Source organism: Oncorhynchus mykiss, chromosome 17 (genome assembly GCF_013265735.2).
Source record: "Oncorhynchus mykiss isolate Arlee chromosome 17, USDA_OmykA_1.1, whole genome shotgun sequence".
NCBI lineage: Eukaryota > Metazoa > Chordata > Actinopteri > Salmoniformes > Salmonidae > Oncorhynchus > Oncorhynchus mykiss.
Window position 1 is genome coordinate 42,426,796 of NC_048581.1, and position 15,425 is coordinate 42,442,220.

The 15,425-nt window shown below is 39.7% G+C and overlaps 1 protein-coding gene across 4 annotated transcripts in view; it reads left to right on the plus strand.

Moving 5' to 3' along the window:
• The first annotated feature begins 8,532 nt into the window (after positions 1 to 8,532).
• LOC110493908 (potassium voltage-gated channel subfamily KQT member 2) overlaps positions 8,533 to 15,425 on the plus strand; it is an 81,629-nt gene continuing 74,736 nt past the window's right edge. For all 4 annotated transcript variants that reach the window (XM_036949899.1, XM_036949901.1, XM_036949900.1 and 1 more), the window contains exon 1: positions 8,533 to 8,976. In XM_036949899.1, the coding sequence (XP_036805794.1) occupies positions 8,675 to 8,976 (302 nt within the window). In that variant the 5' untranslated portion in view covers positions 8,533 to 8,674. The remainder of the gene's footprint in view (positions 8,977 to 15,425) is intronic.

Consider the following 15,425-nt stretch of genomic DNA (forward strand, 5'->3'; position numbering starts at 1 on the left):
GGACTGTGTATTGACAAGATGGACACCAGTGTGGGTTGGAGTGGAGTCTCACCTCGTCACATCTGGCTGTCAGGGACAAGAGGCACAGAGAGGAAGAGGCCTTATTGTTCACTGGGTTAGTTGTCATGGAAACACAGCCTTACTAGATGAAAACCAAACCCAGCACCTTAAAACCAGGGTGGCTCAAATATCTCAATTTCTCTCTATCACCATCTGTCTTTCCTTTTCTTTCTCTTCACTAGTTACATTTTCATCTCATAGGCGACAGATTGTGAATATTCTAAAATCCGCATAAAAGCAATATGCACATTTTCCCAACAGAGGGGTGTTTCCATCAAACTGACTTGTTGCAGATAAAAGCCTGTGCGTGATGACATAGTGCACATAAAAATTTAAATTTCCATGTGATGAATAAAAAATGGTTCTGCATCGCATTTTCAACTCTACTGATGATTTTGTCGGTACAAATGTGTTATATAGCGAATGTGCCCACTCTGGTCTTGGCAGGTGCACTCTAACAGCTCGCAGATACACTGCAGATATAGCTTACATGATGAGATCGATCATCATGTCACCAGAATAAGACCCTCTGTAGTTATTGGAAAGAAGCGTCAAGCTCATCACTGTGCACTTTCACCACCCTGTGAAGTTCATCATCATTTATTTAATCTGTAGCCTAATAAACTGCATGCTTTCCCCGAGTCGAAGTGGGAGGACCACACAGCATGTAATCCCCTGACTTCAAATTCACTTCGATATGATGGTTATTATATCAACATTTGTGCATAAAGGCGTTTGCACTGCCATTTTTCGCAAAATACATTTTACAGAAAAATAAAATAAAATGTCTAGTGCATTTTGTTTTGTCGACATTTGGAAAGTTTACTGACTAATTAGCTGTTTCCACCAGGAAACAGCTAATTAGTTTCCTTTTTATCCGACGTACTTTACTCGCAGAATAAAGTTGGATGGAAACCTGGTCTTGTCTTTTCTTTCTCCTACTCGGTCTCTCTCTCTTTCGCTCTCTCTATGTGATAAGATACATGTGTGTAGCTACAGTAGGAGGCCTACTATTACCATTAATTGCTGAATAATGCATTACTACTTCATCTACATTTGCATACACCACCGGTCAAACATTTTAGAACACCTACTCAATCAAGGGTTTTTCTTTTTTTGTACTATTTTCTACATTGTAGAATAATTGTGAAGACATCAAAACTATGAAATAACACATATGGAGTCATGTAGTAACTAAAAAGGTGTTATAAAATGTTATATTTGAGATTCTTCAAATAGCCACCCTTTGGCTTGATGACAGCTTTGCAAATTCTTGGCATTCTCTCAACCAGCTTCATGAGGCAGTCACTTGGAATGCATTTCAATTAACAGGTGTGCCGTGTTAAAAGTTAATTTGTGGAATTACTTTCCTTAATGTGTTTGAGCCAATCAGCTGTGTTGTGACAAGGTAGGGGGGTATACAGAAGATAGCCCTATTTGGTAAAAGATCAAGTCCATATATTGGCAAGAACGGCTCAAATAAGCAAAGATAAATTAAAGTCATTACATTAAGACATAATTGTCAGTCAATCCGGAAAATGTCAAGAACTTTCAAAACCAGTCGCAAAAACCATCAAGCGCTATGATGAAACTGGAGAGTTCCAAGCCTCAGAAATTGCAGCCTAAATAAATGCTTCACAGAGTTCATGTAACAGACACATCTCAACATCAACTGTTCAGAGGAGACTGCGTGAATCAGGCCTTCATGGTCAAATTTCCGCAAACAAACCACTATTAAAGAACATCAATAATAAGAAGAGACTTGCTTGGGCCAAGAAACACTAGCAATGGAGATTAGACCGGAGGAAATTTGAGAGTCCAAATTTGAGATTTTTGGTTCCTACCGGTGTATCTTTGTGAGAGGTGTGGGTGAACGGATGATCTCCGCATGTGTATTTCCCACTGTAAAGCATGGAGGAGGAGGTGTTATGGTGTGGTGATGCTTTGCTGGTGACACTGAGATTTATTTAGAATTCAAGGCACACTTCACCAGCATGGCTAAGACAGCATTCTGCAACGATATGCCATCTCATCTGATTTAGGATGGACAATGACCAAACACAGTTCCAGGCTGTGTTAGGGCTATTTTACTAAGAAGGAGAGTGATGGAGTGCTGCATCAGATGACCTGGCCTCCACAATCCCCCGACCTCAATCAAATTGAGATGGTTTGGGATGACTCGGATCGCAGAGTGAAAGAAAAGCAGCCAACGAAGTGCTCAGCATATGTGGGAACTCCTTCAAGACTGTTGGAAAAACATTCCAGGTGAAGATGGTTGAGAGAATGCCAAGAGTGTGCAAAGCTGTCATGAAGACAAATGGTGGCTGTTTGAAGAACCTCAAATATAAAATACAGTTGAAGTCGGAAGTTTACATACACTTAGGTTGGAGTCATTAAAACTCATTTTTCAACCACTCAACAAATTTCTTGTTAACAAACTATAGTTTTGGCAAGTCGGTTAGGACATCTACTTTGTGCATGACAAGTCATTTTTCCAACAATTGTAATTCACTATCACAATTCCAGTGGGTCAGAAGTTTCCATACACGAAGTTGACTATGCTTTTAAACAGCTTGGAAAATACCATAAAATGTTGTCATGGCTTTAGAAACCTCTGATAGGCTAATTTACATAATTTGAGTCAATTGGAGGTGTACATGTGGATGTATTTCAAGGCCTACCTTCAAATTCAGGGCCTCTTTGCTTGACATCATGGGAAAATCAAAAGAAATCAGCCAAGACCTCAGAAAAAAATGTAGACCTCCAAATTTCATCCTTTGGAGAAATTTCCAACCTCCCGAAGGAGTTTGTACAAACAATAGTACGCAAGTATAAACACCATGGGACCATGCAGCCGTCATACCACTCAGGAAGGAGACACGCTCGTCTCTCCTAGAGACGTACTTGGTGTGAAATGTGCAAATCAATCCCAGAACAACAGCAAAGGACCTTGTGAAGATGCTGGAGGAAACAGGTACAAAAGTATCTATATCTACAGTAAAATAAGTCCTATATCGACATAACCTGAAAGGCCGTTCAGCAAGGAAGAAGCCACTGCTCCAAAACCGCCACAAAAAAAGCCAGACTACAGTTTGCAACTGCAAATGTGGACAAAGATCATACTTTTTGGAGAAATGTCCTCTGGTTTGATGAAACAAAAATTAGACTGTTTGGCCATAATGACCATCGTTATGTTTGGAGGAAAAGGGGGGAGGCTTGCAAGCCGAAGAACACCATCCCAATCGTGAAGCACGGGGGTGGCAACATCATGTTGTGGGGGTGCTTTGCTGCAGGAGGGACTGGTGCACTTCACAAAATAGATGGCATCATGAGGCAGAAAAATTATGTGGATATATTGAAGCAACATCTTAAGACATCAGTAAGGAAGTTAAAGCATGGTCGCAAATGGGTCTACCAAATGGACAATGACCCCAAGAGAATTGTTGTGGCAAAATGGCTTAAGGACAACAAAGTCAAGGTAATGGAGTGGCCATCACGAAGCCCTGACCTCAATCCTATAGAACATTTGTGCTCAGAACTGAAAAAACATGTGCCAGCAAGGAAGCCTACAAACCTGACTGTTACACCAGCTTTGTCAGGAGGAATGGGCCACAATTTACCAAACTTATTGTGGGAAGCTTGTGGAAGGCTATCCAAAATGTTTGACCCAATGTTAAACAATTTCTACGCACTGCTACCAAATACTAATTGAGTGTATGTAAACTTCTGACCCACTGGGAATGTGATGAAAGAAATCAAAGCTGAAATAAATAATTCTCTCTACTATTATTCTGATATTTCACATTCTTAAAATAAAGTGGTGATCCTGACCTAAGACAGGGCATTCTTACTAGGATTAAATGTCAGGAATTGTGAAAAACTGAGTTTAAATGTATTTGGCTAAGGTGTATGTAAACTTCTGACTTCAAATTTATATTTAGTTTAAAACTTTTTTGGTTACTACATTATTCCATGTGTTATTTCATAGTTTTGATGTCTTCACTATTATTCTACACTGTAGAAAATAGTAAAAAATTAAGAAAAACCCTTTAATGAATAGGGGTTCTAAAACTTCTGACCGGTAGTGTATATTCAAAGTTCTGAATGACTTTACTCCAAATATGATCTACATTTGCTTGTAATACATATGCATATTTCTGTAAGACAGGTTTTATGTATGTTACGACATATCATGCTCCATATAGTTTTACTAAAGGATTACCAAATCACAAGTCAGTATTTACCGCATGTGAGCTGATTCTGTCCTTTACCCTTTGGAGATAATCACAAATGATTAAAAAAAAATTGGTTCAACAAAACAATAAGGACTATATCATTAATTAAAAATGCATATATATGTACCAATCACAGATTGCCTCTTTAAGGTCTTAAAGGTAAACAACAATGTTGGGGTGGCAGGTAGCCTAGTGGTTAGCGATTTGGGCCAGCAACAGAAAGGTAGCTGGATCAAATCCCTGAGCTGACAAGGTAAAAATCTGTCATTCTGCCCCTGATCAAGGCAGTTAACCCACTCCCGGTTTGCTGTCATTGAAAAAAAAAAATTGTTCTTAACTGACTTGCCTAGTTAAATAAATGGCTCAATGTAAAAAAAAATGTTATTACTGGTTATTACTAATATTTTTTATAACTAACTTCCCTTTTTATCGTGGTATTATTGCCATATTACATGGTTGGAAGTACAGTATTCCAATATATCTATAACTATACTTATTCCATTTCAAGTTGTAAAGTTTGACCACAGAGAACATAAATCCATATTTATGCAGAATATATGCATGTAAAAGTCTTGTTCAATTGTTGGTTTTCAGTCCTCAGTTTATGTGCCCACCACAAAACAAACATAATGAATATCGATTGAAGCCCTGGGTCTTTGGTTGTGGTTTATTTTAGAGAAAAGGTCAGGGATGGACTGGGACCAGAAATTGGCACAGGCATTTTTAATATACTGGTCTTATTTTTTTCCTCCAGGCCTCCATTATTAGCCCAATAAATATCATTCTGCTCATCTGGCCTTTGCCCGGAAGGCCACTCAGCCTCTGGAAGAGAGTGATTAAATGTAAAAGGTTGATATAAATTATATTGGCTGACAAAAAAGGTTTAGTACACACACACACGCACACACACACACACACACACACACAACACACACACACACACACACACACACACACACACACACACACACACACACACACACACACACACACACACACACATACACACACACACACACACACACACACACACACACACACACACACACACACACACACACACTGTGAATTACACCCCTGAGAGACACTGTATCAACCTATAGTAGAAGACTCGGTAGAATAAATTGAATAAAATGCCCCAACTAGCTTACTCTTAGCTTTAACCTCCATTCTACAGTGTATTAGTGCTAACAAATTATGAGTGTGTGGAGGAGATTCCTAGAGGAACACTGTTTTTGGCTGTCCTAGAGCCTGGTGTTTAAATTCAAAGTCATCAACCCCCCTGCCACTGCCGTTTTTGTGACATGACAACAACAAAGATGTTACTACAAACAACAAAACTATTTTAATTCCTCTGACATTATTGGACACCATTGCAGGCGCAATACAACATGAGAGTATGTACTTACTATATGATTATGTCTTTTTTAGTCTTGGGCGAACTGTGGTGCTGTTTCACCTTTTGGGGATCTAAGCTTTAACCATTATTGGTGAAAATGCAAAATTAATCCAAGATCACCCTACTCCAGCTTATACCTCTGGGGGGATGGGTTCTTAAAGAGACTTTCCAGAAGATTTGCATACTTTTAGCCAGTAGTTCTGAAAGTAGCGCTCGAGCTAAAACGGGTCCCCGAAAATTGCATATATATCTGCAAATACTATATATGTGCAGTATGAAACTTTTCTCTCTCTCTTTCTCTCTGCTGTGTTACTGAGCCGTTGGGCCCGACCTGGAACATCATTGGATAATGCGGGGTAGGCCTGGGCCAGCCTTCTTTCACTGTGCAACTGTCAATGTGCATCATGCTAGCTGTCACTCAAATGGCAAGTGACTGAAGCTCATTGGCTGGAACTTGAATTGATAGGGGTCTGGACCACGTGGGCCATGCTTGCAGTACTCAAAATGGCGCTGCACAGCTTCCAGTAAACAGTCACTTTCAAACTAGGGATTTTGTTGCTAGATGAAACTGTATTGGCGCCCCTATTTTGACGCATTTCCTGCCCTATAGTGTAAATAATTGTTTAGGTTTCACCTCCAGGCTCCTTATACAGTACCAGTCAAAAGTTTGGACAAACTCTACTCATTCCAGGGTTTTTCTTTATTTTGACTATTTTCTACATTGTAGAATAATAGTGAAGACATCAACACTATGAAATAACACATATGGAATCATGTAGTAACCAAGAAAGTGTTAAACAAATCAACATATATTTTCTATTTTAGATTCTTCGAAGTAGCCATCCTTTGGCTTGATGACAGCTTTGCACACTTTCCCACCCCTCATGAATTTGTGTGGGAAAGAATGTCCTGGTGATTCCCATGTGGACCAGAGAAACATCAACAAATAGGGAACTGGCAGCTGTCAGTGTAGCTAGCTAGCATGCTAACCATAGCTAGCTATATTCCTAACCTTAACCTTATCTTATCTAGCTAATATCGTCTGTTGTTGCTGTTTTTCTTTTTTAAGTACGTACACCCCATTCAAAAATTAGTCAGCTGGCTACTGGTTCTGGAGCTGGATCTGTCATAAATATAATAAGGAAAACTTTGCCACAAATGGAAACCAGTATCTTTGTCTTCTCCATCTATGGTTATCTCAAGTTTTGGCATCTTCCATAAGAGATATGTTTTTGTACATTGTAAATAATACGGTGTCATCTTTGGTATGTAGGCTGCTGGCAGGCTTCGGCTATAGTGCAGCAAAGCCAAGTCAGCCCATGCTAATGGTTCTCACAGGAAGTGAAATGATAGGCTACAATGACTTTGCTTGTGATGCACGTCGCAAATGACATGTGACAACATCTTGAGCGCATCGGACAGAAAACAACATTGCAAATGTAACAATAGTACAACAAAATAAATAAACATGTTCCTTGAATTTTCTTTAGTGGGTGCCTGGTCATTATATGATAGACACTTGGGGCGATGGGGGGAGCAGGGTTGCAAAATACAATAATATCATGCAATTATACCTTTTGTAAAATTGTCATTTTGTGAACATTTACACATTTTAAAATGGATGGTTCATTTTTAGGTAAAAAAGTGGAGGTGTGGGCCTCCCGAGTGTTGCAGCGGTCTAAGGCACTGCATTGCAGTGTTAGAGGTGTTACTATAACCCCGGGTTTGATTCCTGGCTGTATCACAACCGGCCGTGATCGGGAGTCCCATAGGGCGGCGCACAATTGGCCCAGAGTCGTCCAGGTTAGAGGAGGGTTTGGCCGGGGGGCTTTACTTGGCTCATTGCGCTCTCCTTGTGGCTGGCCGGGCGCCTGCAGGCTGACCTCAGTAGTCAGTTGAATGGTGTTTCCTCTGACACATTGGTGCAGCTGGCTTCCGGGTTAAGCAGGCGGGTGTTAAGAAGTGCGGTTTGGTGGGTCATGTTTTGGATGATGCATGATTTGACCATCGCCTTAGGCTCATTTGCGACTCGCGAAGATCAACAACTTTGCAGGTGTTTCTGATAAATAAACAATACCATGCTGGTGGGTGATAACATTCAAATAAAACCCAGCCCTGAAAGAAAACGTAGGCTAAAAATAATTTCCACATCATCTCATAGGAAAAGACACAACATTGACATGGATTTGCACGAAGTGGGCAGTTCGAATTTGTCACTTCAAGCCCAAATACCTGGTACTTTGACTAAACCGATGACTTATTGACAAATCATTGTGCAACATCATGGGTAAGCTCTGGACATCGTCTTTCAGCTCGAAAAAAGTGGATTTCTTCTGGTGTTAAAAAAAAGTATACTTACAAAGTAGCCAAAGTTCCCAAACATCTCTTTATAAGGGCCTTGAATATGGGCAAGGACTGTAATTCAAGCACTATAGAATAGTTGTATTATTTGCTTATGGCATTAGTTTGGAGCTTTAGGCAAATTGGGACAGTAACCTACCACATGAACACTAACTTATGAAGTACTTTGCTATTATTGCTTGAAAAAGACGAGTGGTTCTAACCTTGAACATAGTCTATTTCATTCGGTAATATAATTTTTAAAGATAGATTGCCAAACGTGGAGGAAATCATATGTACACTTTTTGTTTGTAGCCTTTAGGCTACACTGCAAATCAAACTATTGACTGTCAGTGTTTACATTGTTTATATATAGGCTATAAGAAAAACATTTGTTTTCACCTAATTTCCTTTTTGTTGTCAGGTGGCCGGAAGACGCTGAGGTAGGAGAATTGTGTTCATTGCAGATTCTTCTCTGCATTTCAATTGGCTTCTCAGAGAGGCAGGGTAGCCTCAGCAACGTGCACAGTCAGGGTCTCCGGCGCTCTACGAATCATTATATACGCCCAGCACTGCGATGATGTTACCTGGTAAAGGGCGGAAAAAATCTCCAAGCTCCACATGACAGTATTTCGGCAGAATGGTCAAGAAATCCGGCAACGGTGGTGTTTACCCGGGTCCAGCTGCGGAGAAAAAACTAAAAGTAGGCTTTGTCGGGATAGAACCTGGGGCTACGGACTCAAACAAAGATGCGGCGCTGCTCATAGCAGGTGCGGACGCCAAGGCAACAGCACGGGGCAGCATCCTTAGCAAACCGAGATCCAGCCTCTCCGGCAAACCCAAGCCTCCAAAGAGAACTGTATTCTACAGAAGACTGCAGAATTTTCTTTACAATGTTTTGGAGAGACCAAGAGGATGGGCATTCATTTACCACGCATACGTGTAAGTATTTGTTTAAATGGGTTAAAAGCAAGACCAGGGTGATAAAAAATAATGCCCCCAGCCACCAACACGGCCTCGAGAGGCGTCTGAAACATCGTTTCATTATTGTCTTCTTTATATAGGCGGTGAAGACATTCAAACGACGGACTCACCGGGAAGTATAGCGTGAGGGTTGTTGGGCGTGCAGTCATTCATGTATAGTTTCCCAACTGGGCATACCACGGTCATTTCAACGTGTATATTGGGTAATATCTGGTTAAGACATTGAGCAATGAGATTACAATTTACAGGTAACTGCCAAAATAAAGGAAACATTCAAGTTAATGAGGGATACAAAGTATTTTGAAAGCAGGTGCTTCCTGAGTTAATTAAGCAATTAACATCCCTTCGTGAATAGGGTCGTGTATAAAAATGTCCAGTTGCCCATTATTTTTGTTACCATGGCTAGAAGAAGAGATCTCAGTGACATTGAAAGGTGGGTCTCAAGGAAATGTAGGGGGTTTAAAGGGTGTGTGTGTGTGTGTGTGTGTGTGTGTGTGTGTGTGTGTGTGTGTGTGTGTGTGTGTGTACAGTACTAAACCTTTTTTTCAACCAATGTAATTTATATCAACCTTTTACATTTAATCACTCTCTTCCAGAGGCTGAGTGGCCTTCCGGGCAAAGGCCAGATGATTTAGGGGGTTTTAAGGGTGTGTGTGTGTGTGTGTGCCACCAGATCTCAACCCAACTGAACACTTAAGGGAGATTTCTGGTGCAGCAACTGAGATGGTGTTTTCCACCACCATAAACAAAACACCAAATTATAGAATTTCTTGCGGAAGAATGGTGTCGCATCCCCCCAGTAGAGTTCCAGACACTTGTAGAATCTATGCCAAGGAGCATTGAAGCTCTTCTGGTAGCTCGTAGTGGCCAAATGTCCTATTAAGACACTTTGTTTGTGTTTCCTTTATTTTAGCAGTTATCTGTATATTCACCCAATCAAAAAGACAGCTAAAAGTTAGTTGAATTGCCAATGAGTTATCACTATGCTTTCAACCATCTAAAAGCTCAACCAAATTCCAATGGAAAAACAATGTCTGATTTTAGGTTTAGTCTCACTGCACTTTCAACCATTTAAAAGCACAGCAAAGTTTAAATGGGAATACAAAGTCAGATAGTTTGTTTATTTATACGACAGATGTTATAACAGTGCTGCATCTAATAGCAGAACCAATTACCTGGATTGTGGTTGAGGTTCCCTGGGTGGAAGGGATCAATGCCGTTTAAGATTCTGCACATTATTATTATTGCAGCAATTCTGAAGGTCCCCACAGACCTGCGACGACCTATGCATGCGATCTTGAACTTATCTTGAATATGATTACAGAATAAATGTGTAGTTACAGTAACCTAAATGTGGCCATGAATGTGTTACTCATTTTAAGGTTGAATGTTACATTAGTTTGTAAGACTAATTCACTGTATTACAAAAGTAATATTGAAATTGTGTTTGGTTGACAACGCAACCAAATATCAACATTTTAAAGGAGAAGCAGTAGATTCAGTGCATTCGTAAAGTATTCAGACCCCTTGACTTTTTCCACATTTTGTTACGTTACAGCCTTATTCTAAAATTGATTCAATAATCACACCACCTCCACCATGCTTCACGGTGGGAACCACACACACAGAGATCATCCGTTCACCTACTCTACGTCTCACAAAGACACGGCGGTTGGAACCAAAAATCTAAAATTTGGACTCATCATATCAAAGGACAGATTTCCACCAGTCTAATGTCCATTACTCGTGTTTCTTGGCCCAAGCAAGTCTCTTCTTATTATTGGTGTACTTCAGTCATGTGTTTTTTTTGCAACAATTCAACCATGGAGGCCTGATTCACGCAGTCTCCTCTGAACAGTTGATGTTGAGAGGTTTCTGTTACTTGAACTCTTTGAAGCATTTATTTTGGTTCCAATTTCTGGGGCTGGTAACGCTAATGAACTTATCCTCTGCAATCCTCTGTGGCAGTCCTCATGAGAGCCAGTTTCATCATAGCGTTTGATGGTTTTTGCGACTGGACTTGAAGAAACATTCAAAGTTCTAGAAATGTACTCGATTGGCTGACCTTCGTGTCTTAAAGTAATGATGAACTGTCGTTTCTCTTTGCTTATTTCAGCTGTTCTTGCCATAATATGGACTTGGTATTTTACAAAATAGGGCTATCTTCTGTATAACACCCCTACCTTGTCACAACACAATTGATTGGCTCAAGGAAAGAAAGAAATTCCACAAATTAACTTTTAACAAAGCACACCTGTTGATTGAAATCATGAAACTGATTGCAAGAATGCCAAGAGTGTGCAAAACTGTCATCAAGGCAAAGGGTGGCTACTTTGAAGAATCTTAAATAGAAAATATATGTTGATTTGTTTAACACTTTCTTGGATACTACATGATTCCAAATGTGTTATTTCACAGTTTTAATGTCTTCAGTAATATTCTACAGTCTAGATAATATTGTTTTACATTTTAAAAAAAACTTAATGAGTAGGTGTGTCCAAACTTTTGACTGGTACTGTGCATTATGCTCCATACATACATACATACAACATACACTGTATGCTACAGTTGAAACGAAAACACGATATACAGAAAATAAGGCACTTACTTTGATAGCAATGCACAGATGTCCAAAGTTATTATTTGTAAGGAAAACTTCAATGGAACAATGTGAGCGCCAGCCAGAAAATGTGCCAGTTCATGAAAGACTGCGCAAATGTCTGCATACTTGATGTGCGGAAGAAATGGGGAAGAGCTCTCCTCAAAAAGGGAAGTTTGTCCGGCTCAGTAAAGCCTCAAACATAAATTGTCCGTGAACACTGAAATGGGCTACTTCTATGTGAATTAATGAGGAGGCGGAACACACCTCAATTCAAACTGTTGTTAGAAAATACAACTTGTTAGAAAATAATTAGAAATGAACAAGTTGAAACATAGCCTATAGATAATGAGCATGCAGCGCTTGTTAACTAACATGTTGCGTAACAATCACGTTTTGGAATAGTGAGTGCGTTCTCACATCACGTGCTTAAAACCACTCATGCTGGGGCGACCATTAGAAATATTTGGAACTCACCTATGAAAAGGTTAAATGAAAGATGTTTGGAACCACCAGGACTCTTCCTAGAGCTGGCTGCCGAGTGGAACTGAGCAATCAGGGGAGAAGGGCCTTGGTCAGGGTGGTGACCAAGAACCCAATGGTCACTCTGACAGAGCTCCAGAGTTCCTCTGTGGAGATGGGAGAACCTTCCAGAAGGACAACTATCTCTGTAGCACTCCGCCAATCAGGCCTTTATGGTAGTGGCCAGACGGAAGCCACTCCTCAGTAAAAGGCACATGAAAGTCTGCTTGGAGGCATCTAAAGGACTCTCAGACCATGAGAAACAAGATTCTCTGGTCTGATGAAACCAAAATGTAACTCTTTGGCCTGAATGCCAAGCGCCATGTCTGAAGGAAACCTGGCATCATCCCTACGATGAAGCATGGTAGTGGCAGCATCATGCGGTGGAGATGTTTTTCAGTGGCAGGGACTGTGAGACTAGTCAGGATCCAGGGAAATATGAACAGAGAAAAGTACAGAGAGATCCTTGATGATAATCTGCTGCAGAGCACTCAGGATCTCAGGTCTGGGTGAAAAGGTTCACCTTCCAACAGGACAACGACCCTAAGCACACAGCCAATACAATGCACGAGTGGCTTTAGGACAAGTCTCTTAATGTCCTTGAGTGGCCCAGCCAGAGTCCGGACTTGAACCTGATCGAACATCTTTGGAGAGACTTAAAACTAGCTTTGCAGCAACGCTCCCCATCCAACCTGACAGAGCTTGAGAAGAGTTGCAGAGAAGAATGGGAGAAACTCCCCAAATACAGGTGTGCCAAGCATGTAGAGTCATACCCAAGAAGACTGCCAAAGGTGCTTCAACAAAGTACTGAGTAAAGGGTCTGAATACTTATGTAAATGTCATATTTCATTTTTTTAAATATTTTTTTTATACATTTACAAACATTTCTAAAATACATTTTATAAAAAAAAATGTATATACATTTGCAAACATTTCTAAAATGCTTTGTCATTATGAGGTATTGTGTGTAGATTGAGGGGGGAAAAAACTATTTAATCCATTTTAAAATAAAATGATAACGTCACAGCCAGTGCGCGTACAGTAGCTAATTGTGTGATGCAGCACTCGGCACACTTATCACGGCCGAACAGATACTGCCTGATCATGAAAACTCATTTGTGCTATTTGCTAGAATGTCACTACACTAGCTAGCTAGAGGGAGTATTCAGCATTGTGTGTGAACTGGCATTTTTAGCATCCCTTTTCATTATGGATTGATATGAGACTGGTTCAGCCAGCAAGCAGATGCAGGGTTGGGGAGTAACTGTTTACATGTAATCTGATTACAAAAAAAACTTTAACTGTAATCAGTTACGTTACCAGCAAAAATATTGCAATCAAATTACAGATACTTTTGAAAAACTAGATGATTACTTCTTGGATCACTTTTAAATGTTTGCGAAAAAAACAAATACATTATCACACCTTTCTGTTTTCTCAATGACTTTGAATTCAGCTTTGAAAAAAGGTGCAAGTTTAAGTTTGTTCCACCTGAGAAAATATTTTTTGTCTTCTTCTAATGCACCTTAAGGGGAAAGTAATCAAAAAGTAACAAAATAATCCGATTACATTACTGAATTTGGGTAATCCAAAAATTACCTTACTGATTACAATTTTGGACAGGTAACGAACTAGTATAGTTTACATTTAGAAAGTAACCTACCCAACAGATGCTAACGTTAGCTAGGTAGCACATAAATACTGATTCTACAACCACCAAACACCTTAGCTAAATGTAGGATTAAGTAGTGAATTTGCTCATGAAAATTTTTTTTTTTGTGAAGATTAACTCTGACTTTTTTGATGATGAAAGGGGTTTCAGAGGATGATGTTGCCTTGGTGATATTTTTTAGTGTTAGAACAGCACATTGTAGCCACCCTCCTTATGAGCTACCCCATGAGTGTTTGCGAGTTATCAGACAGATCAGTGCAGATGGCCATGAGACAATGACCCTGGATGGGAGACCCAAAGGGTAGCTATAGATCCAGTAGGAGGTACTGCCCAAGTTATAGTTTAAAAAATATATATACTGGATATAACGTTGAAGATCTGACGTTGTTTCAAAGGTACAAATTCAACATATTTTATACAAGGATTGTCTCTGTTGAAATTTAGTTACAATGATGACATAATGTGGTTAAAATGTCACACTCAAAACAACGGTTTTGACTTTGGATGACTTTTTTTCAAATCCAATGTATTTTCCACTTAGATTCCACGTCACAATACATTGACAAATGACATTGAAACAACAATTGATCCAACCAGTTTGTGCCCAGTGGGTTGGGCAGAAATCATTTAAATATCATCATACTTTAATTAGGCATGTATGTAGCCTATTCCATACATATCCTTTATACGGGTGTGAATGGCGGTATGGGCTACATTGTTATTAGTTTGTAATAACAATCTAATCTGGGCTACTTGGCATCACTTTGAAATCTGTCATTCCTTGACATTTTTGTTAATGTTGTTGACATAGCGTTTTGATAGTACTTTATCCATTTAAATGGCAACCTAGGCGATCCATGCGATTATGCTTTTAGGAACGTGGATTATGCATTTTTACATCAGATCATAGGCTACTGCTGTGTTAGTGTGAATTCCTTAAATTACACAGATATGTCTCATGTTGAATTGTCAACACTTTACCAGTGGCAGTCACGCCAGAATTTCCCCTCTAACTATAGTTAATAGTCTCTTGATTTAATGTGATTCTAACTGAGCTAATTGAGTGTACTGCTGTAACCCTTCAAGGGCTTTTCCTAATTCAGCACCAAAAGCAACTGGACAGCTCCACTAGCTCCTACTTTGTGTTCCTGTAAAGCAAAGCACATGGCTCGAACACTATTGCATTTGCGCCTAGAGGCAAATGGTTCCTATGTTAGGAACCAAATGATTGAATCATGATATTGGGCTTTTTTTTCTGTTTGGCTGTTTTCATTTGTTTTTCAATGCAGTATGGATATTTTTTGTAACAGAGTAGAGCTTCTGATCAATGAGCATTTATACACTTTGTCTCTCTGTCTTGCCATCGCTCACATCCTATTTCCTCTATAAGTACTGTTGTGGCCTAAGTCAGAAATATGAGATTCACATCCTTAGGCAGTTTTTCTCTTTCTCTTTACCAATGAATACAGTAGGCTTTTGTCAAGTACTGATATCCAATAATACGCCTATGCTGTTTATCTCTCTTCCTCCTTCCTGTAGATTGAACATAGTATACTTTTATCAAGTCATATGCAGTTAGTCTCTCTCTTCCTCCTTCCCATAGACAATCACAGT